Below are 23555 nucleotides of genomic sequence, written 5' to 3'. Positions count from 1 at the left end.
ACTAGCTGCGACGCCGTAGCTGGAGGTGCTACTTTGCGGGCGCGAAATTTTAATGGACGTAAGGGGTAACGAGCTCGGTTTTGGATTTCAGTTTTCCTGGCTTTGCCAGGGTTCGAGTTTGTTGGAGGGAATTTTTGCCTGAATAGATTTTTGGAAAAAGCCGAGAGTTTGGTTACGTGGTAAAAGGGATTTGTATGAATACGGATTGCATGGGATTTCACGAGCTTTTCCTCGGCAACGCGCTGGTTGGATTTGTTAAAAAATTTATGCTGATGCTACGGGAGTTATAGGAATATGCGTAAAGAATATGAGGGCGCGAGCAGTCAGGTTGGTCATGAACTATGATGAAAACTTTTAAATGTTGCGATGATGAATATAATGCATTTTCATTGCAATATTATTGAATATGAGGACTTTGTTATTGAACTTTTGAGAGCAGTGATATAAGCTACAAGCATGGGCAAAGTTCTAAATTAAATATTTGATCAAATTATGACATGCACACCCTCAATTACTGCTATTTGATAGTATACAAAGCGTTCTGATTCAGTACTATACCCTGAGTATTCAATCATCATGTCAATACAGCAAAACAATAACAATAGTATCCAATACATATAACAATCCCAAATGACCGGACCTCAAGCCCAGAAACACTCACTTACGCGATTCTCCACGATAAACAAATACGCCCTGGTAACTTTCCAAACCACCCTCCATTTCCACGTACACGAAAAAAAAAAATCTAACGAGCCTCTCTCTCTCTCATCTTCATTACAGGACAGTCAATAGCCAAGAGCCAATGAGTAGTAGGCGCAGACAGCAACAGCATGGCAAGGCGAGAGGGTCGCGGCCGGCGAATCGATCAGGGATGAGGTGCCGATCGTTGAGGAGGGCCGACGTTTCCGCCTAATGGCCGTCAACATGCCGGCCCTCGGCAACTATCGCGGGATCCTCGCCCTCGCGCTTCTGTCCTTGTCCACGAGCTTGCAAGCACTGGATCTAGGTGAGTTTTATCGGACACAAGAGCTCGGCTTCTTCGAGTTGTTGCGGCCGTTACACGGGGGTACGTGATGTCGAGTGTGGGCCTCGAGCCTAGGCTTAATTCTCTGTCTTTGGACTGTACGAGGGGGTCGTCGTAATGGCGGGTCGTTGAACTCGAGAGGTATAGTTATTGGATATTGGAACGCGCGTTTCGACCGTTATTATTACTGACTCGGCGGATGCGTCAATGAGCGATTTTAATAAACTAAAGTCTGGGATATATTTGAAACTCTGGAAATACCAATAATTTCTTATTGGAATTTTTATCAAAATTAAAACTCACTTCCAATGACTTAAAAAAGCGAGCTTTATATACATTATTCTCGATTTTGCAAAAATAGTAAATCATACATACTGTTTTTTCAAATATTTTCTGAAATCATTTCGAATGATCGTGGAAGAATTATTCATGAAATTAGTGGAATATGACGCTCGCAGGTAATGAAAACTTTATTTGAATTCTCATGTCCGACCGACAACGCACTTGCACCACTTGGAATATTTGCTTTCCATTATATTTAGCTTCGTGCTACTTGATTTTACTGTCCTGACCATAAAGCACTTGAGCCATTCGACTGAATTATACTTTAAATTTATTGTGAAATTCTCTGCAGTGCAATAACACTATATTCTACTAACCTCGTTAGAATTCTTTTTCATTGATTTATGTAGCGGACCTTATCAGATTCGTTCAACCATTACATGCGTATTAATAGATTTAGATATTAAACTGATGATTTCCAAATTATGTATGCTCTCAAAAACGAGCAGCATATTTCCTCAAACAAATTCAACGTTCCTCGTTTCTAGACCGTTCACCCTGACATTGCCAATAAAATCAAGCCTTATTTACGCAGCCGTAATCCATCTCAATCTAGACACCATACATCGTAAACGGTCAATACAAACAAAGCAGGGAAAATAAAAAAAAACACGCGATAATCGAACGCGCGCATCGGACGGGGGAAAAGCACGAAGAGAAACCGAGCGAGGCGGTATTGATTTAACCTATTGACGTTTCATCGCTATATTTGCCCGGCGCGCAGCAGCTGATATCTGTTTCGCTTAGTAGAAGCAGCCTGCAATCATCGAAACGCTTCGTGTATCTATCTTTCAAGGTATATAACCTCCAGCCATGCAGTAGCGCCAGTATCAGCTGAATATACTTCGCTGTCCTCCAAGTTATATACTGAAACGTTGCAGAGAAGTGCTTTCCTCTTGGCGAAGCCTGGAATGCCAATATCTGCTAGCTACGTTTGCTCCTTTTATTTGCACGTCTGGTTGCATACATCGATCTCTATTTTTTTCTCCCTTTCCGCTTACTTTCGAAGATTTTATACTGAGCTTTAAAAATTGAAATCTACGTTGGATAGAGCTTGGAATTGTTTCTTTGTTATTTTAATAACTACATGACAGTGATGATTCATCCACTTAATTGTTAGATTTGACTCATCCACAATTAAAATATCGTAATCTAACATGTACTCTACTCAGCGATAAAATTCACTCTAGCAGCAAGTGTACATCATTTCTTGTAAGATTCCCACCATAAGATTTTCTCACTACAGAAAGCAATGAAACGCGCGCAGCGTTCATTTCGCAAAATACCAGCTCAAATGCAGCAGTTTAATTTCCGCGCGATTCCTCAAGCACGCCAAAATTATTTTCATATCCATTCCAGAACGCGGGCATCCATCCGCATTCCATGGCTTCGGCGCCGACATATAAGAGCTCCGTCTCACTCACAAAGCTCGTCGTCGGCGGGCGCGCGATTCTCACTTGCGTTTATGTACCTGCAGCGACGCACCGGAAACTCAGAGCCGCCGTCCCTGCGGGAGTTCGGCGCTCGTGGAGAGTGAGAGAGAGAGAGAGAGAGAGAGAGAGAGAGAGAGAGAGAGAGAGAGAGAGAGAGAGATTGTGCATCCTCTCGCGAGGCGCAAATGAAATGTCAACCGCACGTTGAATTAACAAGACTATCTAATGGCTGCTCAAAACCAGACGAGCCAAAGCATTGTGTGTGTCGGCGGGCACGAGCTTCCCAAAGATCCAGTTGGCTTTGTTTATCGTCGAACGCCGAGACGAGTCTTCTCCCCTGTTTTTCTGCCCATGTTCGTTCGCTGGTAGAGAGAGAGAGAGAGAGAGAGAGAGAGAGAGAGTCTGATCTGGCCGCTTTGTGTCCGATGCCCCTGTAAATGTATTCAATTTCAGTGGAAATTCGCAGGGAGATATTCGAGGAGCGCGTGTATACTCGCGGTGCTACGCGCGAGAGACAGTCCTGCGAACGGCCGTTAATATTAAATAAGCTTGTCTGGGCTCGATGCTTTGAGAGGTTGTGTATAATTAAAGTTGGATATAAATAGATTATTGACCAGCATATGTTTGCGAATTCCCTTTGGAAGCTTTTTCCAGAATTGTTTTCGAAATCGCGTTTTAATTAGCTTTTTCACTAATTGAAACGCGCATTGATATATTTCGTCGGCTCCTCGAAACATAATATAAGTTTCTTCACAATCATAAAATCGCGGCATACTTCCAGTCCGCAATTATAAAGTAATCTAATCGCTCGTGATTATAATATCGTGGCAGAAATAAGCGGCTAATTAAATTGGCCTAATTCTCCGAATAACTCAGCTGTCTCCGCAATAAAGCTAAAAAAACATTCAACGTCCTCAGCATTTGAAAAACCCACGAAACAAAAATGCTTCTCGAAAGCTCGGAAAAAGCTCGTTAAACGCTATCTCCTTCCAGATTTTTCCATAACGTTACTTTTCCCTAGCGAAACCGTGGGACATTACGATAAAGAAAACGAGAGCATCGTTACGATGCGACTAAACTACCAACGCGTTTGAAATACACAGCTTTCTCTCTCTCTCGCGCGCGATGGTCTAGGTGATTTAACTTGAAACGAGCCGCCCACACAAGTCAGCGACACTCGAGCTTCGGAGTTTGTCCCAGTAATGCAGGCTATACACGAAGACTTGGCGAGCAAAGGTATCGCGCTAGCTCTGGAGTCCGTTACACAAGAACTTTCTGGAAAGGGGCTAATTCCGTCCTCCGGATAGGTAGGGAATTTTTGCGCGTATACAGAATGCGTAATAGTCGGGTCCGAAAAGCTGACTAATCCGACATCCGGCGTGCATTACACGCAGTTTTGAAACTTTCCGCCGACCATATAACCCAGCCGCCACAGCTTAACTGCTATACGCTGCAATTTATCCTGCGAGCTTTGGCCTGGCTGGTATATAGTAGAGGCTCGTGCTGCTGCTGCTGCTGCTGCTGTGTATATACGTTGACGTTTTCCTCCGCCAGCTCCTCGCTGACTCTGAGCTGATATTAGACTTTTGCTTTTAAAAGCCAATTTGCCCGGAGAGTTGAATTGTTCCCGCTGCAGCTCTGATCTCTTGCGATATTCATTTGATTCAATAGCTCACCTCGGTATTTTAATTAGGAGTTGATGATTAAAGCGCGAGGGAATCCATTCCAATATACGATTACACTCGGAGGGCTGGAAACTTTCCTAATCTCGGTTCCAACTATACCGCGAGATATCCCTTACTTTTCTAACACGAGCCTTGCGTTAATTGTTGCAGGACAATGCACGGCGGCGCTGGGCATGCAGAGCGGCGAAATACCGGACGAGGACATCACCGCAAGCTCGTTCTACGATCCCAGCCTTGGACCGAAGCACGCCAGGTACGTGTAAAATACCTATACATACACAGACGCAAATGTAACAATGGCATGTATAGGTGTCCAAGAAATCATCGGTTCGCCTATGCGCATATTGCGCTACACGATCTAATGCCTCGTTGAATATGCATCGGCTGGAAAATTCACTGCCTCGATATAAGTTCGGCTCCTTTAACAGCACGGAGACACAAGGAGCAGAGAAAGAGAGTCCATAGATGACTCTGTCGAGAGCTTGTATACGCTCTTTTGAACTCGAGTCTTTTTGTCGCTCGAATGCTTTTATGGTTCATCTTTTTGCGAGCTGTGTTCTCTTCTCCTCTTTTTTTCGAGGAGGAGAGAGAGAGAGAGAGAGAGAGAGAGAGAGAGAGAGAGACTCATGAATTCTTTACGATCGCTGTGCTCGCGCTCGAATCCAAAGGCTCTCGAAGTAGTTTTTAACAAAGGATTTTTCTTTGATCCTCCTAGTTTTGCGCGGAAATTCTCCGGTGTACGAGGCCGCTCATCCGAGAGTATACAGCGTCCATAAATATTCAACTGGAAATTTTTTCGCTGCGCGACTTTTTTTTACCAATCGGCTCGCGAGATAATAACAGTTCAAGTTGCCGCGCGAAGCATATACGAATTTCACGCGAAGGAATGCGCGCTCGGTATCAGATTTTTCAAAATTCCTCCGCTCGAGCATTCGAAAGGTATGAGTTTGTGAAATTTTTCCCTTTGTCCGGATCATCTGCAATGTAGCGAGAAACCAACTCGGGAGTATGATCGAATTGATTTGGATTTCATTCGACCCGTCTGTGCGAAAAAAAAACAAATGCATCACAACCACTTATATTTTTCCAAAGCATTAAATATCCCATCTTGGTGTACAACTCGAGCTTTCGAGCTCGGGGTAAGGATTAATAATCCGAGCCATATAGCTTCGGATGCACGTAGAGAGCTATGTATAAGTACACACAGTAGTAGTGCGCCGAGAGAGGGAAGCGCGTAAGGGTTACACCTACAAATTGCCTCCGATTTCCGCGTAAATTCCGGCGCTTGCCTCTCGTCGCATAATACCTGTATTAGACCCCCACAGGCTTCGGGTCTTATACACGGCTATAAATCTGTATTAGAACGAGGGCGTCTCGGGCACCCTCTGCGTTGAGGACACAAAAAAGAACATTATGTTTTTCCCGACAATTACGCTGATCGTTCGTTCGCTCACGCTCGGGCGAGCTTGTGTAAACAGCGTTAAAAATTTGGCGGCTACCGAAGCGAAATGATGTACGAGGAGTCTTGGGAGGAACGAGAAGTAATTATGTTTATGTCTTCCCCTCGACGCGCGCTGCAGTTCGCCGGTGCGCGCGGCAAACAAAAAAGTTTGAAATATGCGCGCGCTAGCCCGGCGCTTATAATTCATTATATAATAGCGTCAGATGAAATTACGCGGCATAATTACGCGCTGTAAAGAATGCGGTAATTTTTAATGGCCTTTTCATGTACACCCTCTCTCGCAGCGTTTGCGGACGGGGAAACCTTCAAGGGTTGAGACTGATTGTTGTGTAATCGTTGAGAAGTTATTATACTTTTGGAGGATTAAAATTGTTGAAAAGTGACTGTAGTCTCGGTCGGTGCAGTGACGCGAATTCCCCTCGTCTGTTTCAATAAACAGCCGAGACATTTGAATAGATTAGATAAAAGAAGCCAGACACATGAATCAGCAGTCATTATCGTCCATGTCGATCGCCCCTCTTGAAAAAACATGACGGACCCTCACCAGCCGAAATAAATCTCCCTCTTCCGCAAAGTCGAGTCCCAGACGTCGCGCATTGATAAAGAAGCAGAAAAAAAGAATTAAATCCCCCTTTCAGGCACTTTCTCGTATGTTCTTACACCGCAGTGTCCTCCTCGACAAAGGAAGAGATGACCGTGACTCGGGCCTACGACCCCCCTACGAAATCGATGAGGACTCACAAAGTCCGTAGACACCGTCGTACACACAAGCTGCCGAAGTGCAAGGGTAGGTCGTTACTCGTATCTTTCTCGCGGCTATACGCGGGGAGAAACTTTTTCGGCTCTCTCTCCCGAAGCAGGTGTGTATGTATCCGTACACGCGTGTCGGAGTAGCCATTCGTATCGCTTTGGTCGTCGCAAAGGGCCGCTGCAGCCACGGGACACATTGAAAACTCGACAAAGCCGAGAATGGAGGAGGGAAGGGAATGAAAAAGGCCGGGACACACGGGAAAGTAAAGTATAAGGGGAAAGTTGGACTGTACACCGCGAGAGAGAGAGAGACTCAAAGGGATGGGAGAGAGAATGCCAGGGCGGGGAACGGATGACGCGATGAACAGAGTGAATGCACGTTTGGCTCTATGTAGATAAAACAGTTTCGAAAGTATTAAATCGTAACGATCGCATACGGAATTTCACGCTTCAACTTTAATCCCAGCCCCAAGTGCAACGCAGAGGGTGTACACGCATGAGCCGAGCTGAAACAAAGCCAGAGAGGAGAGAAATAGAGATAGAGTGATAACGAGAGTAGAGAGACAGAGCACGACGCACATGAGAGAATGAAGATCCACGCGGGCGCGAAAGAGCGAGAGGACTCACAGCAGCATAGTGTATAAAAAGAGCGAGAGGCAGTCCGCCGGAGAACGGAAGAATCACATAGAAGTATCGCGCGTGATACGTTTACTCGCGCGCGGCTGTGGTGTGTGCTTTCAGCTGCCGCGTGGAGAAATAGAAGGACGAGCAGAGCGTATATAGCCCGCAGGTATAGACGCCGGTGGTCCTATACTCGCTATTATGGTTCAAAAACGTTACGGCCGCGTCACACCGAGCAGCCCGCGTCTCCGTGTACGTATACGTGTGAATCCAGTCATTCTCTTTTCGCGCGCGGCTTTTATTCTTCTCTCTTTTTTCCTCGCGAGCAAGCGAGCGAGAGCTCGCTTTTTACGCTGCACACTTTTTCTCGCTCTTTTATGCGATTCCTACTCTCTTCTCTCTCGTCCGCTGTGTATTAGGTTTTTTCTCTAGCGAGCCTCATTTTATACTGTGTGTCATGCCCGGACGCCTTTGGTGTATTATGCGATTGAAACGGGATTCGCATTATGCGCGAGTTTCTTCGGCCTCTCGCGTTTGCCTTTTTCCCAACGTATATATACGCAGTTGATTGGGCGCCGAGTATCACGGATCGTCGCTGGCGTATGAAATAAAAGGAAGAGCCAAAAACTTCGTGCTCATATAAACGAGTTCGAGATCGCCCCTCGCGTTTTCCATTCCATAGCATTATCTCGTCGCGATTTCATCAATCCGTCGTCGTCGTCGTCTCGCTTTAAAAAAGAAGCTCTAAATCTACCGATGCATCTCTCTCCGTCTCTATCAATCTACGCGAGCGCGAGCATTAATACATTTTTTCGCGAGGAAGCATCTCGCCACGGACATGGGCGTCGCGCTCATTTAGCCGTGGCGTTTACTTTCGCTGCGAACCAATGCGACGCGTCGCCGAGCGAGTGATTTATGAGCACCGGCAGCTCGTATCACGCAAATAGCGCGCGACGCGCTCGCCCGGCTGGAATCGAAGATTCATCATATTGCGCGACCCCCTGTAAGCGTCCGGGCTTTCGAGCTTCTTTCATCGTTGCCTGTCGGCAAGTGTAACTTTGTGCCCGGAGGCTCGATTGTCAAAGTGTTGCAGCTCGTTTTTTCGAGCTGCGGGGCTAATTAATTATCCCACAGTGACTGATTATAAGCAGGATTCTGATTGTGATGCAGGAATTTTAGTAGGTTGTATGTGTTTGCAGTCCTTGTATACACGTCATCCGACTTAATCCTAATCGTACTACTTAGTCAACTCTGCTGTTGATGATCCAAACAACCAAGCTGTTTGGATAATCGTGTTCGATAACTTCGCAACTCGACGTGTTATATAACACGTAAGCCACTAAACCAAAATAATCGCTCAAAGAATTAAGGCCAACAACGTGCTAGATAAGCGCGCGCTAAACAGAGCCCTCTGACTTATTGAACTTTCCAAAAGACGACCCCCCCAGCGGCGCATCGTAATTTCGCCGTAAGCACCGAACATTATCACGAGTCATAAGCTGAAAAGCACAAGCAGCAGCAGCTCACCAACAATAAAGCTCCTCTGCAAGCTTCGATGCCAACAACGAAGATCAGCTTGAACGAGAGAGAGAAAGACATCGTCCCCGGCACACTGGCTGCAAACAACAAGAATAAAAAAGAGAATGGAATTCTTTTGACAACACACAACTCGCATTACCCGACGAAAAGACGTGTTTCCGGGACTCGTCGTCTAGCACAGTTCCAGCTCAATTTACACGAGACGAGTCGGGGATTTCCCTCGCACGCAGAAACTTAGCTCGCCAGCTCTCCCTTTATGCAATGATATCGCGACTGTACGTGCGCGCATGCGTTATCGGGCTCTTGCATAATGCTGCTCTCTCTCTCTCTCTCTCTCTCTCTCTCTCTCTCTCTCTCTCTCTCTCTCTCTCTCTCATTTTCTCTCGGCCTTTTCTTGCTGTGCATAAAAAGGGCACATAAATTGGAAGAGGCATTACCACGCTCGTTTCTCTCTTTCTCTCCGCCATACAGCTACTCTTTTGCATGACGCTCCGGGTTATGTATGTACATGCGCACGCGCGCGCGTTTTTCAGCTCCGAGTGTGGATGCGGGAGAAAAATGTATAAGGTGGGCTGCGGGTCTTTTTATTGCTTTGATATTAATACGCTTGACGAGGGGTTTTCGGCGCGCTGATTATAGGAGAGACGATATTTTTTGACAAAGAGTCTACGGGGAATATGAGTTATGCGCGAGGATTTGCTTTCGCGTTTGTAATTAGTGCTTCGAAATGCCGGGGTATCGCTGCCGGAGTAAAGCATCAAACGAGAACTATGTAATTGGGGTCGCTGGAGCTACTGGAACGAGGATCGGGCTCAGTTGGCACACCGTAAAACTACACCGTCGTACCTACTTCAGTAATATTCATCACGTATCTGATGATCTCAGACCTATGCACACAGAGAGAAACAAAAATTTGTCCAACGCTGCGGCGTATAAAATTTTAATAAAAAAATACACACACAAACGTTTTACGAGACAAATTCTGAGCAAAACGTTTATTATCCGCCAGTGAAAAAAAAGAAAGAGGCTGCCGCGAGAACCCCGCATATAATTTGACAAAGCACACAGTGGCAGGAGCAGCTCGCCGAGATCAGCGCGATAAGCCCCAAGCGGCCTCGTTTCATGCAAAACAACCGAATCAAAATTCCAAACGTCAGCTTTTTAGCGCGCGTAAAACTATTCGCGCGAGAGCGTTTTTACCGGCTGTATCTCTCTCACTTTCCGTCGGCGCACCGAAAAAAAAGGCACACGAGCAGCAGCAGCAGCAAGAGCAGCAAGAAAAGCAAGCAGAAGATAAGCGCGTGAGCGCGTCGAGAGAAAGAGTGTGTCGCGCACGCGGTGTAGGCAGTAGCCGACTATCTCCGGCGCGCGAGCACAAAGGTGAAAAGTGGGTCACGCGTTTTGCGTGAAAAAAAGCCGTTGGCCCCGTATTTCCTGGCCAACGCCAAAAGAGAGAGAGAGAGAGCTTTATGAAAAATAAGAATTTGATAAAAATACAGAGAGATGGTCGACACCGCGGGAGCTTTTATCCGGGCGGCTGTGTGTGTCCTGTTTCTCTCTCTCTCTCTCTCTCTCTCGGGCGGATGGTTTTTTTATTTCGGGCTTGTTGCGCACAATGGAGGCAGGAAACGGTGCCGCCGAGCGAGCTTCGGCCGTCTCTCGCGGAGGATGAGCCGGTAATTTGATTTTTGGGCAAGATTCGTTTGCACCGCGCGCGGGCTATCGGACGATGTGATTTTTTGCGCCCAATTAAAGATTCTTTTGTTAATGGGTCGCGCAATCATTTTTCATAATTTTAACGTTTGAAATAAACAAAAATACTCGTACTCCAATGAGACATTAAATTATTCACAAGCTGGTCATGAATATCGTTTCACATACAGGCGAATTATTACGAGAACAAACAACGCGACACGTCGAAATAATTTTCCCGCACAATTAAAATTAAACCTCGACAGCAACAACAGCAGCCGGCAGCATCGTATCAAACAAAAACACGGCCGCGCGCGCACGCACTCGGCGAAAATTAAACGTATGCAAAACTATACGTTTACAAGGGGATCCCTCAAAGCTCGCCACGCTGCCGACCCCCGAGCTATATTCGCAAAAGCTCCCTTGATATCCGGACAAAACATTCACAGCAGCCAACTGTAAAAAGCCCCGTCCGAAATCTCCGCTGGAAATTCGCGCGCGTCAGACGCGGAAAAACATCCTCCATTCCGCGTCAGCGGACTCAGAAAAAAAGCCGCGCTCGCGAGCGGCTCGCTTTTCCAAACTTCGAAATCCCCCGGACTTGTAAGCCCCGCGAAAAACATTTCTTTCCGCTCTCGATTTTTTTTGCAGGCTGCGCTGTTATTCCGAAAGACCTAGCGCGCGTGTGTGTGTGGACATGGTATAGATGTATACGGAAAGGGCGAGATAACGAAAATCGATTTCATTCACTTCCGCGTCGGGTCGTATCGCCGAGCGAAGCGTGTGAACGCGTTGCCAGTCGATTTCACTCGCTATGGCTGCCCTGCTCGCGCTCTGGGGCTCGATTCCACGATACTGAACGCGATGCCGCTGATGTCGCGCAGTCGATATCCGGACATCCCGAGAATGGCATGATGCTGTGTCCGATCTGGGAATACATTATGGGCAAGACTGTGACGTAAAGACGACGATTTATGAAGCTCGAGGTTTCAGCGAGATTATTTTCCACCGAGAAATAATGATGAATCGAAGCGTCGTTATTTCTAAACTGAGCTTTGAGAAGCATCTACGTCGGTAAAAACGCACCGCTCGCTCGCCTTTGTGCGAGAGACGCCCATTTGCGGATTGACTGAAAAACCGAGACAAAGACGTCTCTCTTCCGATGGCTAGAGCAAAAAAAATATCAGCTCTTGAATCTGCGTTTTATTACGTACCACGGTGATTTGGAATATTCCTCACGGACGAAAGTAATGAGAGAGAGAGAGAGAGAGAGAGAGAGAGAGAGAGAGAGAGAGAGAGAGAGAGAGAGAGAGAGGAGGATCCGCAGGAGGGAAGAAATCGGGCGACGCTGATGGATGACTTGGCTCACTCAGTCAAAGGCGGAACCAACCGCACTCTTTCTATTGACCGATTTGCAAGACGAGTGGAAAACGAGAGGCACGAGGAGCCAAGGTAAAACGTCTCCTCTGCGGCTATATGGCAGACGTCACGAACGTTATGATACCGCTGAGCGCGCGAAGGAACACGCGAGACTTTCTCTCTCTCTCTCTCTCTCTCTCTCTCTCTCTCTCTCTCTCTCTCTCTCTTTCTCTCTCTCTCTCTCTCTCTCTCTCTCTCTCTCTCTCTCTCTCTCTCTCTCTCTCCACGCGTGGATAGAAAAAATAATAGTTCGGGCTTGTTCGCGCGGGATTATTGGGACGAGATAAGGACTGCGAGCTCTTGCGGGATTTTAATATTACTTTTCGAGGCGGATGAGTTATCGTTACGGTAGATTTTTCAGTATGTGTGTACTTTTTCAAAACTCGGTCAGCGCGACGAAAATCTCGGAGGAATGACGAACCTGATCCCTCTATCGAAAAAAGCCGCGGAAAGCTCGAGTTTGACAAAGAGGGCCGTGCGCGCACCGTCGAGTGGACAGAAGAAGCACGTCTCTCTCTCTCTCTCTCTCTCTCTCTCTCTCTCTCTCTCTCTCTCTCTCTCTCGCTATCTACCCTCTCGCACACGGGGGACGAAAATCGAGAGAGCCAGCGCGCGAGAATTTTCACGCATCATTTGTCTGATGGCATATTCGCCGGGCTGGGCTACAGTCCGCGCATATTCGATATAACCGTTCTCTCCCGCCAGGGAGAGATTGTCGCTTATATACCTGTTCCGTTATCCACTCGTAAATGCGGTCTCACTTCCTCTCTTTATTTCGCGACTTTGTGTCTCTATATCTACCTTCTCGTGTACCCATCCGGAAGGGGATGACATTTTTGTCGAGCAAAAGCTGCAGAGAGAGAGAGAGAGAGAGAGAGAGAAAAAGTCGGCCGGGGTAAGGGTAGGGGGAGAATCGATGCGGCGCGCTCCGGTTAATGCACTGCGTCCCTCCTCAAACAATCGGGAGTTCTTTGCCACTTCCGGCTGTCGCCGTTTCTATTTCTCTTTCCGTGGATTTTCCGCTGTTCCATAACTCTCTCCTCTCTCTCTCTCTCTCTCTCTCTTTCTCTCTCTCTCTCTCTCTCTCTCTCTCTCTCTCTGACGCGGGAGTTTCGCGGAATTAACGTGGTTTTCGGCTTTGTTCTCGGCTGGATTAGTAAATTGATTTCTGTTTTATACGCGGAATAAAAATAGAGGGAAAAACAAATATAAAACTAGCGCGCCACGCGTGGCCTTACGGTATTTTGAAAATGTTTACAACTCTTATCCGTAATGTTGTATGGCAAATAATTGCGTTTTTAGCTGTAAAAAATCGATTTTGGGCTGTAAACTCGAGTTCTAAGCATTTTCATGATTTGATGTTAAGGGGAAAAAGTTGTATTTTTCAAAGATCTATAACTTTTCCGTTTAACTTTTTTTTGTAGAATGCTTAGAATTCGGCTTAGAGCTAAAAAACCGTTTTTAGCGATTTTTGGAGGTTACCGCATTCTGCGTATACGTGCAAGATCAAGCCAAAAATCAATCTGTCAGCTTAGTATTACGAGGGGAGTTCGCACGCAAATTTTTAGCCCGATTGATTGAAGTCTTTCCGAGATAATCGCATCACAGGAAAATTTTTATTAAAAAACCGCTTAAAAATCGAACAAATTGTTCCCGCATTTCAAAACGACGTAGAGGATCGGTATAAAAAAAATTTTTTGGCTTTTGCAAAAGGAGACTTCTCATAAAATTTCAGCCCGATCGGTTGAAAATTGCGTGAGATATCGCATCTCCCACATTTTTCACACACGAAACTATAAGGCACTTCCGTGTCGCGGTCGTGCCTAAAAATGGTCAGTTGTTTTTCGAGTCCGTGCACTTCAATGTTTTCGTGCAATATAAATAATGCGGCTGAGAAAGTAGGTCACAGAGAAACCATAAAATGAAGTGAATTGTTCGGAAGCTTTGTCGTTGAAGTCAAAATATGATTACAACCTTTCTTCCTAACGTAATCTTCAAAACAACAGATGTCCATCTCCGGAACACAGTACCATTGTAATTGTCTACAATTGTTCAGCCATTGTGCTAATAATGTCAGCACAATTTTTCGCAACAATGGAAAAATCCGTCGCGCTCATTTTTCAATCACAAGCGAGACTGCTTTTTTCATCGCAGAAAAAAACGCTACCACCCGGATCGCCGCACAATAGACTCAAAGTTTGTACCTACGACGATAATGCATATCGTGCTAAGCGCCTTTCCTACATAATTAAGTGCTTGAATTAGTTATTGTCAAACGCTTGGTAGAATGCGCATCTTATCTCCGTCCAAGCGGCAGAATTCTCTCAACGAGGCCACGTGCAGCCGTCGTTATCATCAAAACTGCGGCAGTATGGAAAAATTTAATTGGTTTTCACCGTGAAGGGAACTTGTGCGGCTCGTTTTCTTTTGTGCGTCCGCAACCTCCTAAGTATTATAAACCAGAGTTCACGATTCTGTTGCCATTCGTATTCGTTATTACATATTACTATACAGCAATTACAACGTTCATTGTAATTTTCATAGCGATAAAAACTTACAGTAACCGCGGCGTATTCAAAAAGCTCGAAACAATGACATCCGAAAGCAGAGAGCGAGAAACAAAAAGCTTCCCAGCAACGCAGAGAACAACATACAGCTAAAAGCAACAGTAGCAAGAAAGCGATTCGCGTTAATTAACCCAGCGCTTCCCCGAAGAATCCTCGCATCCTGGACCGTGCGCGCGTGCGCGTTCAAAAGCTCGCGATGCTCACTTGAGAAAAAAAGCTCGCGCAGCACTCTATGCAACGTTTCACGCGCCAGCACAAAACTACGCGACTTGTACCTGTTTATTTTTTAATTGCTTTGAAATACCTCGGGCTCGTGCTGTATACTGGATGCGCGCAGGCGTTGCAGCGATTTTCCCTTTGTCCTTAAGTCTTTTAAATCCCCGGGCGCACAATCAACTCTCCTCGCGTGCGTACACACGCGGGCGTTTCCCTCGTCTAAAGTGCCTGCCAGAAGCGTACACACACGTACACGCACACTTTATTTCTCCCTGCAGTAGCCGCTTTTTCCTCCCTGTCTGGCTACTTCTCTTTGACGCTTTCCTCCTCGAAAGCCTTTTTCCGCTTTAAGGCTCCGGCCTTTTAATCTTCGCTCTTCTCTTTTTCTCTCGCTTTGAATATGAATACACGGAGCTGAGCAGCCGCAGACAGAAGCAATAATACTTTCGCTCGATGCTCGCGAGGGAAAATAATGCAGTGTTCAATAAAAGAGAGAGAGGGTAGGCGGAGGGAAGCGATTCCTCGGGCATTAAGTAAACGAGGAGACGTGACGCGTTCGAACGACGTGACTTTTTAAAAGGAGTCCTTTCTCTTTCTCGCGGCAGCTCTCTCACTCTTCTCTCTGGCCCAGTTTCCTTTCGTTCGGAGGCTTCTATTGAACGGTGAAAGCTGCGCCGCACTGAAAAAAAGATGGGAAGAACGAAGACAATTCTCTCGCTACTTCCTTACTTCCCTCCGTCCATTCATCTCTTCCCCGCCACATGCCACCAAATTGCTTTTGCAGTTCCGGCCGTGGTCTTTTCGGTGCTGATGCGGAATTGCCTGGTGTGAATGCGTTACCTTGATTAAGCTGCTCCCCAGAACTACTCACGGAATTTTTTAAGAGCGTGTTTACGCGACGTGAGACGGAGAGCTGGGCACTTTTATATGCTCGTTCTTCTCTTTTTTTTGTATAGCATGCTTCGAAAGAGCGAATTCGAAATCCACGGGATTCCACGCGTTTTCCGGTTGAAAAACTCATTAAATTCCACGTTACTTCACGTATTAACGGTACGCGTAGTACGAGAGAGAGAGAGAGAGAGATACGAAGCTTTCAACGCTGCTCATTTTCCCCCACGGTCTCGTTCAAAAGCCATTATTTGCATAAAGAAATTAAATCTTGCGTTCTCTGCTGTATATATAGGTACCGGTAACGAGGGTCTATACGCGTCTTGACCGTGGAGCTTTCGCTTTCGGCGAAGATATTCTGTAATTGCGTGCATTACAGCGCCCAAGCTTTCGCTCAAAAGGGAAACGAGCTTTGGAAAGCTGCGGAGAAAGGAGAGGCTCGAAGCAAGTTCTTTCTCTCTCTTTCTCTCTCTCTCTCTCTCTCTCTCTCTCTCTCTCTCTCTCTCTCCTCGGTATTGTGCGCGAAAAGGAGTTTGAATCCCCGGATGACTGAATGTAATTGGTTAGATTATATTACAAGAATGGGAGGAAATGGTACTGGGCTTTGAGCGAAGATCCGACGGGGGGGGGGGGGGCTGAAAGCACATTATAATGGGGGTGTTTAGCGGTGCGATTTATTAAGGGAAATAAGCATAATGTAGTTCCGGGAACACCGTTGTCATTATGGGATAAGAGAAAATTTTATTTTTTGACGTCATTCGCCTCTTTAATCTGATAACCACTCGGTTACCCGCAAACACGTACTCACATCACAACAGTATATCCAAAAATATTTCAGCCATTTCACTTGTCCCATGCACACACCCACGCGGGGTCACTTCAGGACGATATCAGTCGCGCGCGTGCGCCGGAACAACAATAGTAGAGTACCGGCCCAGAGAGTGGCTCCGCGAACACGTTTGCGGTTAATTAAGCAGCTATGCTGTTAACATTGTCCCGGCATTCCTGCATCTGGCTAGAGAGAGAGAGAGAGAGAGAGAGAGATGCAGCGTCGAAATCGTTCCGTTGACGAATGCGCGTTGCGAATAATCCTGACGTGATGCACGGAGAGAGAGAGAGAGAGAGAGAGAGAGAGAGAGAGAGAGAGAGATTGCAACGCACGTGCGATTCGAATGTACAACACATAGCTGAACTTTCTCTAATTATTGAGCGCCAAGATTTGCGGGGATGCTGGAGTGGGTTTTTCTGGCTTTGTGCACGGGCCGATGCGAGATTTTGGAGGAATGTCTTCGTGCTTTTCGTTGTAAAATGTAAGTGTATATGATTCTTTTCTGTATACGAAGATTCTTTAAGATACTCCTAAAAATGGTTGAGATAATCGAACAAGATATTTAAATACGTTTTATAATAACGTCCATTCGAGTACAACGCAAGGCAAGGCATCGAACGCGCAACGCGAGCAATCAGCCCTCTCAGCATCACTTCAGGAAAGCATCGATATCTTCTAGACTGCTCTCGCGGTCGAAATTCAAAATCCCCCTTCTCGCGAATCCGCGTGAGGGTAAAGCCAATTTATACCGAAAAGCAAATAAGAAATCTAATTACGCTCCTCCGGCATGAAATAATTAAACGAAACCTCGGGAGACCTCAAGCTCCACCGCCGAATTGCATCCCCGCAAGACCTAGCGCGCAGCGACAACAAATTAACGCAGGGGGGGGGGGGAGAGAAGACCGCACGGTCGAAGCTAATTATGGCGAAGGAGTAAGCTCGTCCTCTGACCTCGAAATTTACGGTAACGTCGCTTATTGGGACGTGGGAAGTGGCTGTGTGCAGAGCGGAGGCCTCGTCGATATTCGAGATAGAATAGGAGTGGGAGCATTATGTCGGCCTCATCAGTCGAAAAGCGCATTAGCATTACTAATGACCGCGATCGTTATCACCACGTGCTGTTGCAGCTACATACAATGTTTGCCATACTGACAGGCCGCCAGTCGTGCCAGGCAATTCAAGGCTGTTCGCAGATACGCCGCTGATATTAGTGTATATATGGGGAATTCTACGGAAAAGTACACTTGCTTGACTTCAAAAACAACGAAAAAAATTACTTAATCCCTTATTTTCTAATTGCACATATTTAGATCAGTGCAAAACCACGTTGCAACACTGAAAAAGTGCCTTGTGAAAACAGTTTCACATTGCACTTTTTCAGTGTTGGAACGTGATTTTTTCATTGCTCCAAATCTGTACAATTAGAAAACAAGTGTTTTAGGCGCGTGCCCTAACAATTTTTTCTCACCGTTTTTGAAGTCAAGAAAGTGTATTTTTCCCGGAAAATTCCCCATATACTAACGAATTCAAATAACGCTTTTACGCGTGTGTACGTCCACGTGCAGCAGCTCGCTAATCAGTCTGTGCTACAGGGAGCTTTATTTGGGTGGTTTAAATTTTCGAGGGACAGTTTTAAAGTTTGAGTAAGTCCGACGTTTGATCTACATCCACGTGAAATTTTTCGAAAGAGTATTTCAACTTTTGCAGTCAATTTTTTTTTTTCTGCAAACTTTTCCCTTCTCAACTTTCATACGTTTATCTCGCGACGTACAAAAGCGCCTCGCGCTTCACTCCTCCTATATCAGTACATAACACGATGAAAATTCAAAAGCGTGCAGACACTTAACCGAAACGAAACTCAATTTCCAGATTGCACAACAACAACGGCGGTGGCGCCTGGTGCCCGAAGGACATGGTAACGAAGGAGCCGAAGGAGTACCTCGAGGTGAACCTCCGCAGTCCACGGGTGATCACGTCGACTCGTACTCAGGGCCGCTACGGCAATGGTCACGGAGTCGAGTACACCGAGGAGTACTACATCGAGTACTGGCGGCCTGGCTTTAGCGAGTGGCGTCGCTGGAAGAACCGGCGTGGAATGGACGTGAGTGTATATATATATACGTGTGTATATTGGAGCTGCAGGGCTCTTCGGAGAGCTTTTGAATAATGCAACAGGACTGGGATTTGCTTATTTTCCTGGAGATCCCGGGATCGAGATTGTCGCTGTTGCTGCGTATTAGCCATTGAACGCTCGCTCTCTCTCGTTCCGATCGGACTTTCGCTGCAGAGCGCGAATTCCCATCGTTTGTTTGCGAAATAAGCGCGCAGCCTGGGTTATTGTTAATAGAATTTCTGATTAAATATTTATTGTTATTACGCCTGACGCGCTTCCCCGCTAGGATATTGGAGTGTGTATAGACTGCGATGAAGTTTTTTTTTACGTTGTTCGCGTTTATAGAATCAATGTCTCGACTCTACATCACATTGCTTTGTGCTCTTTTTTTAACTTTGTTGTTCGGTGTTTACGTTGTCGCATACATTCTCGTACACGTAAAAATAAAAAATTAATCCAAGGAAAATCACAAAAATCATAGCAAATACATACCCGAAAATCACAATATCCGTCCCGTCACACAGTAGATGGTACATCCCAAACGACATATCGATTGCGACTGGCGAATCAGCCCAGCGACGGGCAATTACCGTGCGTGACACCCTAATCAGCGTCTCTTTAGCATGATAATCCAGCTGTAATGTATCCATCAGCCCATCGGCAACCGCTGGCCAAGGCGTCGCTTAACGCTTTTTCGCGTTAATAAAATAGATCGACGCGCGTGCGAGGGCGAGTTTGGGTGCGGCAGCGCGGCATAGCTCGGCTTCTGTTGTCACTCTTCACTTTTGGCCGGTGGCCATAAATCAAATTTAGCGCGGTCGTGCACTGTAAACTAGCTGATAATTCGATGATCGCCAGCCATGTGCGGGTTTATTAGCGACAATTCGGCGACTCGATCGACCGCGCGGTTATTATGCTGGTAAATTAATTGCGCAGTTGTTTTAGGGAAAAGTTGCATTCAGAATGCACAGCGTGTATCTGCGGTGTGGGCTTTGAGGTTGACGTATGTTCTCATTGATTGATACGCTTGGATTATCGCCGAGATGAAATGTTTAGTTGATTCGGTGATGTGGTTGTTTAGTCCGTTGAGTAACGGAGACTGCGTAACGAGCGTCGACAAACTCTTTAGACTTGTGCAAGATTGATTTACGTGTGGAGCTTGGATGAATAAGTATCTTGGTTAATCAATTGAAATGTCTGTGCGCTTTAAATATTCAATTTTCCAATGTCCAGTAATGATATAATAATTTGCATCGACATTCTTGAAATCTCTTCAGACATGTGCATATTATACTGCAACAATGATCGATGCCGATACCGGGATTTAAGAGCACAACGGTATCCAGTTACAAGTTATAAATGTTTTTTCGAAGTTACCGGCTTATCGAAACCGCCGAGAAAATTCAACAGCACACCCCTGAGTTCGGTTAGGCCGCGCGAAAACCATAAATAAACATTTCACTTTATCACCCACTGCGTAAAATTCGAAAAAATATTTCAATCGAACTCTCAAATAAACGAAAACATGCATCTCTCGGTCACAAAAGCTCTGGCACACGCATGAAATCGACAACGCACACGCCTCTCCTAACAATCCGCTCTCTCGCGATTAATCGCAGCGGCCAATCATTTTTCAAAAAAAAAAAAAAAAAAAGAAACGCAGCGGAACCAAGCCCACTAATTGCGCGAGCATTTATTGTCCTGTACTCGAGGCCAAATCGCCTCCATCTCTCTCCTCATTTCGCATTCGCTGCAGCCGCTGTGCGCGTCAGTTCATATTAATCGTAAATCTACGAGTGCATGATCAAGCGGCTGTAATGCGTCTCTGTCAATGAAAGGCCGGTGCACACAGTGTGACAAAGCGTCGCCCGACGCCAAGTTCGCCAGAGCCGCTGAGTTGCTATGGTCGAGAGCGTGAGGCAGAGGGAGAGAGTGGTATTGTAGCACTAGAGAGTGAGGCTGGAATATCGATTGTGAAGGACGCGATGATTTTGGAGCGACCAGCTGTGTGCACTAGATGGAAATGCGGATCGTTGTGTTTTTAGGGCATTTTTGGGAAATTGAGCTTTGAATTGGGGTGACGTGGACGATTGTTCGCAGGTGATGCCAGAGTTTATGTTTATTTTGTATTAAGAGATTAAATATTTTTTGAAGCGTATGAAGCAAATGGGTTTGTTGTCATTTAGAGGTAACGATGGGCAGATTAAAAAAATTACTACCTTTTTTTATTCGTGTGCGTGGGTCGCGGTACATCAAAACAAATCAGTTTGGACTGATTTGTTTTGATGTACAAATCAAGACAGGTGCGGCGCAGAGACGCTTTCGTATTTCATTCGTCGTTATCGGCGAGCCTAGTGCATACACATATATAGGTACGTCACCTATGACAAAACTGCCTTGCCTGTTAGGTCTGCTTAGCTCACTCATACTATAATTTCTACGATATATCCGTACTAAATTAGCTAGCGAAGAAACAGATAACACTACACAGTATCCAAATAGTGGACAGTTCTTCGTTCCCGTTTGAAAATCAGCTGTGTCAGTATTATGACCTCATCATTCATACGTATATCATTAGCTATTCACGAATAACTTCCAAACATTTTTAGCTTTCAGATTTGGAGCTTTGATCCGTATATTTCGCATCCCTGGTCCCGATAAATAATTTATCAACTTATAATTGGTTGCATAATTTACTTTACAACTTCAAACCAAGTCATGATTGCATGAAGAATAGCAATGATCTTATATAGCGTTGTGTATTATACCGCAGCTGTCTAAATAAGAAAGTTTCTTCCACAAGTAGAGCAGACTCGTGTCTTTTATTTATTACGAAGAAAGTAAATATAACATTGCATCCAGTATAGACACGGTAAAATAATCATTTTTTACTTTTCTCGATTGATGACGCGCAACATTTGACACAATTATATAATAGATACGTTCTTTATTTATTTCTTCTCTTCATATCACTCTACCGATTCCTTCTGAGAAGAATACGCCGTTAAAAAGAGGAAAATCTTCCGACAAGATAAACTAAAGATACCCAGGAAATAGACAATGAAGAAAGAAGAAAAATAATGTGCAGGCAAAAAATAGCATCAGTAGATGAAGTTCGGCACCAGTAAGACACGTCAGTTTGTCTAGCCTCAATCCGGCGGCAGCGTGCGATCTCACCTTTTCCGCGCCGCTCTTTGAATACAGCCAAGAGTAAGGACGAAGTGTTATCGCGCAAGGCGCTACGTGACCCGCGCACTGCTGCAGCAGTTTTCCCGAAGGCTCGAAGAATGGGACTCGAGCTCCTCGGGTCGTGCGCGGGCGAGAGCGAAAGAGACGAACAAATACGCTGAATATTTTATTGCGTTCTGCGCGAGCTTCTCTCTTCTGTATATGAGTTTTGCGGCAGGGGAAAGGGAAGCTCTACTTGTAATGAAACAGTGCCGCTGTGTATAGCTCGAGGGGTTTCATCCGAATGGAGGTTTTTACTTGGATTAAAAATAGCGAACGACGCTGTGAACAGTATGAGAACAACAGGAGAACCGAATCTATCGAGAATCGGAGAGCAGAGAACGAAAAATTTTACCATCTTCAGATTCGATCGTAAAATGAAATGGTTGTCGCCGAACAGCCGCTGATTCCAAAGGATTTCAATCGTCGAGGTACTTTTGACGCGAGCCTTAGACAAAGTGCCGGACGCGTTAAGGGAAAATCATGCATTTACTCGATCATCTGGATTTTTCCTCCCTGCGAAAACACTCCCTCGGACAAGAGTGGAATTATAAATCACTTTTGGAATGCAGAATCAAATATCCAAGTCCGATAAATTTTTGAAGTGCGGAACCTACTTTTCAGGAAATCATCAAAATTCTACAAAGTTGTTCACTCTTTCATTCATACAGTGTTCCCGTCGAGAGAATGAAAAATAGAAAAAAAAGCTCGTTGTACGCGAAGCTACAACAATATTTTGCTTTGTTTACAGCACGAAATCCCTCTATCTTTTATTTACGCCATCGCGATATTTTCCTGCAGCGATAGCTTCACCGAAACAAAAATTTTGAACCCGAATGGATTTCATAGTTACACTCCATATTCCGTATGCACACCACCAGCTCTGCTATAACATAAATAAAATAGAACCAAAAAATCCGCGTCGGAAAGTCTTGACAGAATTAATAAAATGCATTTCGCAATCGCAAAGATTTACGAGGCGCCCGATGTGATAGAAGAGAAGCCCTACGTCTCGGCGTCTTACGCTAATTCTGACACTCGGGATTCATTGCCCTGCGCCATTGGGATTACCCGAGCGGTGCTCTGCAACGGCAATAATAAGCGCGGAGATACACAAGGTGAGAGAACAGGAAGCGCGGGAGGTATACTTGCGATAACAATCCCAGAGACAACGCGCTGTGCGATAAATGCGCTCTTTAAGGACGAGGACGACGATCCCGATGGGCCGGAGCAAAGGTGATTCGCGAGATGCTTTGTGGCTGTGCTTAGCGATCGCGAGGAGAGATAGCGAGGAATTTCGAACCGCTGAGGATGCTGTGGGTCTAATTGATCGATCGCGATGACTTTTTTTTATTGCGGAAGTAGCTTTTCATGGAGAATGGCTGGTGATGGAATTTCGAAATTGAATTCAGAAGTTCGAGGTGATTTTTGTGAAAATTCAAGAAATGTAATTTTGAGAAGCGTACGGAAGTTTAAAATATTTTGAGAATTATCTTATAATTTTTTAATTTCCGCTCGTTGAGATTGCGTACGTGGGAAATTCACGATGAAAATCATAATTATTGTACACCGGAAACAAACCTTTATAAATCCGACTAATCTGGATTGGCATTTCACAGTTCAAAAGTGCTCTTATGACGTACGACTGATGTCTAATTCAAAGATCTCGTTAAAAATCACTCTTCAAAATTACCACTGAAATTCACGTGGTCCTGCCAACCAAACGCGAAAACGAATACCAAGCCTC

General features: G+C 45.5%; 1 protein-coding gene across 6 annotated transcripts in view; it reads left to right on the top strand.

Moving 5' to 3' along the window:
• The window catches only part of LOC100120219 (discoidin domain-containing receptor 2), a 185155-nt gene that overhangs the window by 113528 nt on the left and 48072 nt on the right, over positions 1–23555 (top strand). For all 6 annotated transcript variants that reach the window (XR_004226327.2, XM_031920837.2, XM_031920840.2 and 3 more), the window contains 3 exons: positions 781–1006; positions 4635–4737; positions 18337–18568. Coding sequence is in view for 5 of the 6 variants with exons in the window: in XM_031920837.2 (XP_031776697.1) it covers positions 913–1006; positions 4635–4737; positions 18337–18568 (429 nt within the window). In the remaining variant the exon portion in view is untranslated. The remainder of the gene's footprint in view (positions 1–780; positions 1007–4634; positions 4738–18336; positions 18569–23555) is intronic.

The sequence above is a fragment of the Nasonia vitripennis genome, chromosome 1 (assembly GCF_009193385.2).
Source record: "Nasonia vitripennis strain AsymCx chromosome 1, Nvit_psr_1.1, whole genome shotgun sequence".
NCBI classification, from domain to species: domain Eukaryota; kingdom Metazoa; phylum Arthropoda; class Insecta; order Hymenoptera; family Pteromalidae; genus Nasonia; species Nasonia vitripennis.
Note: the sequence above shows the minus strand (reverse complement) of the source record. Positions and strands in the feature narration are given on the sequence as shown.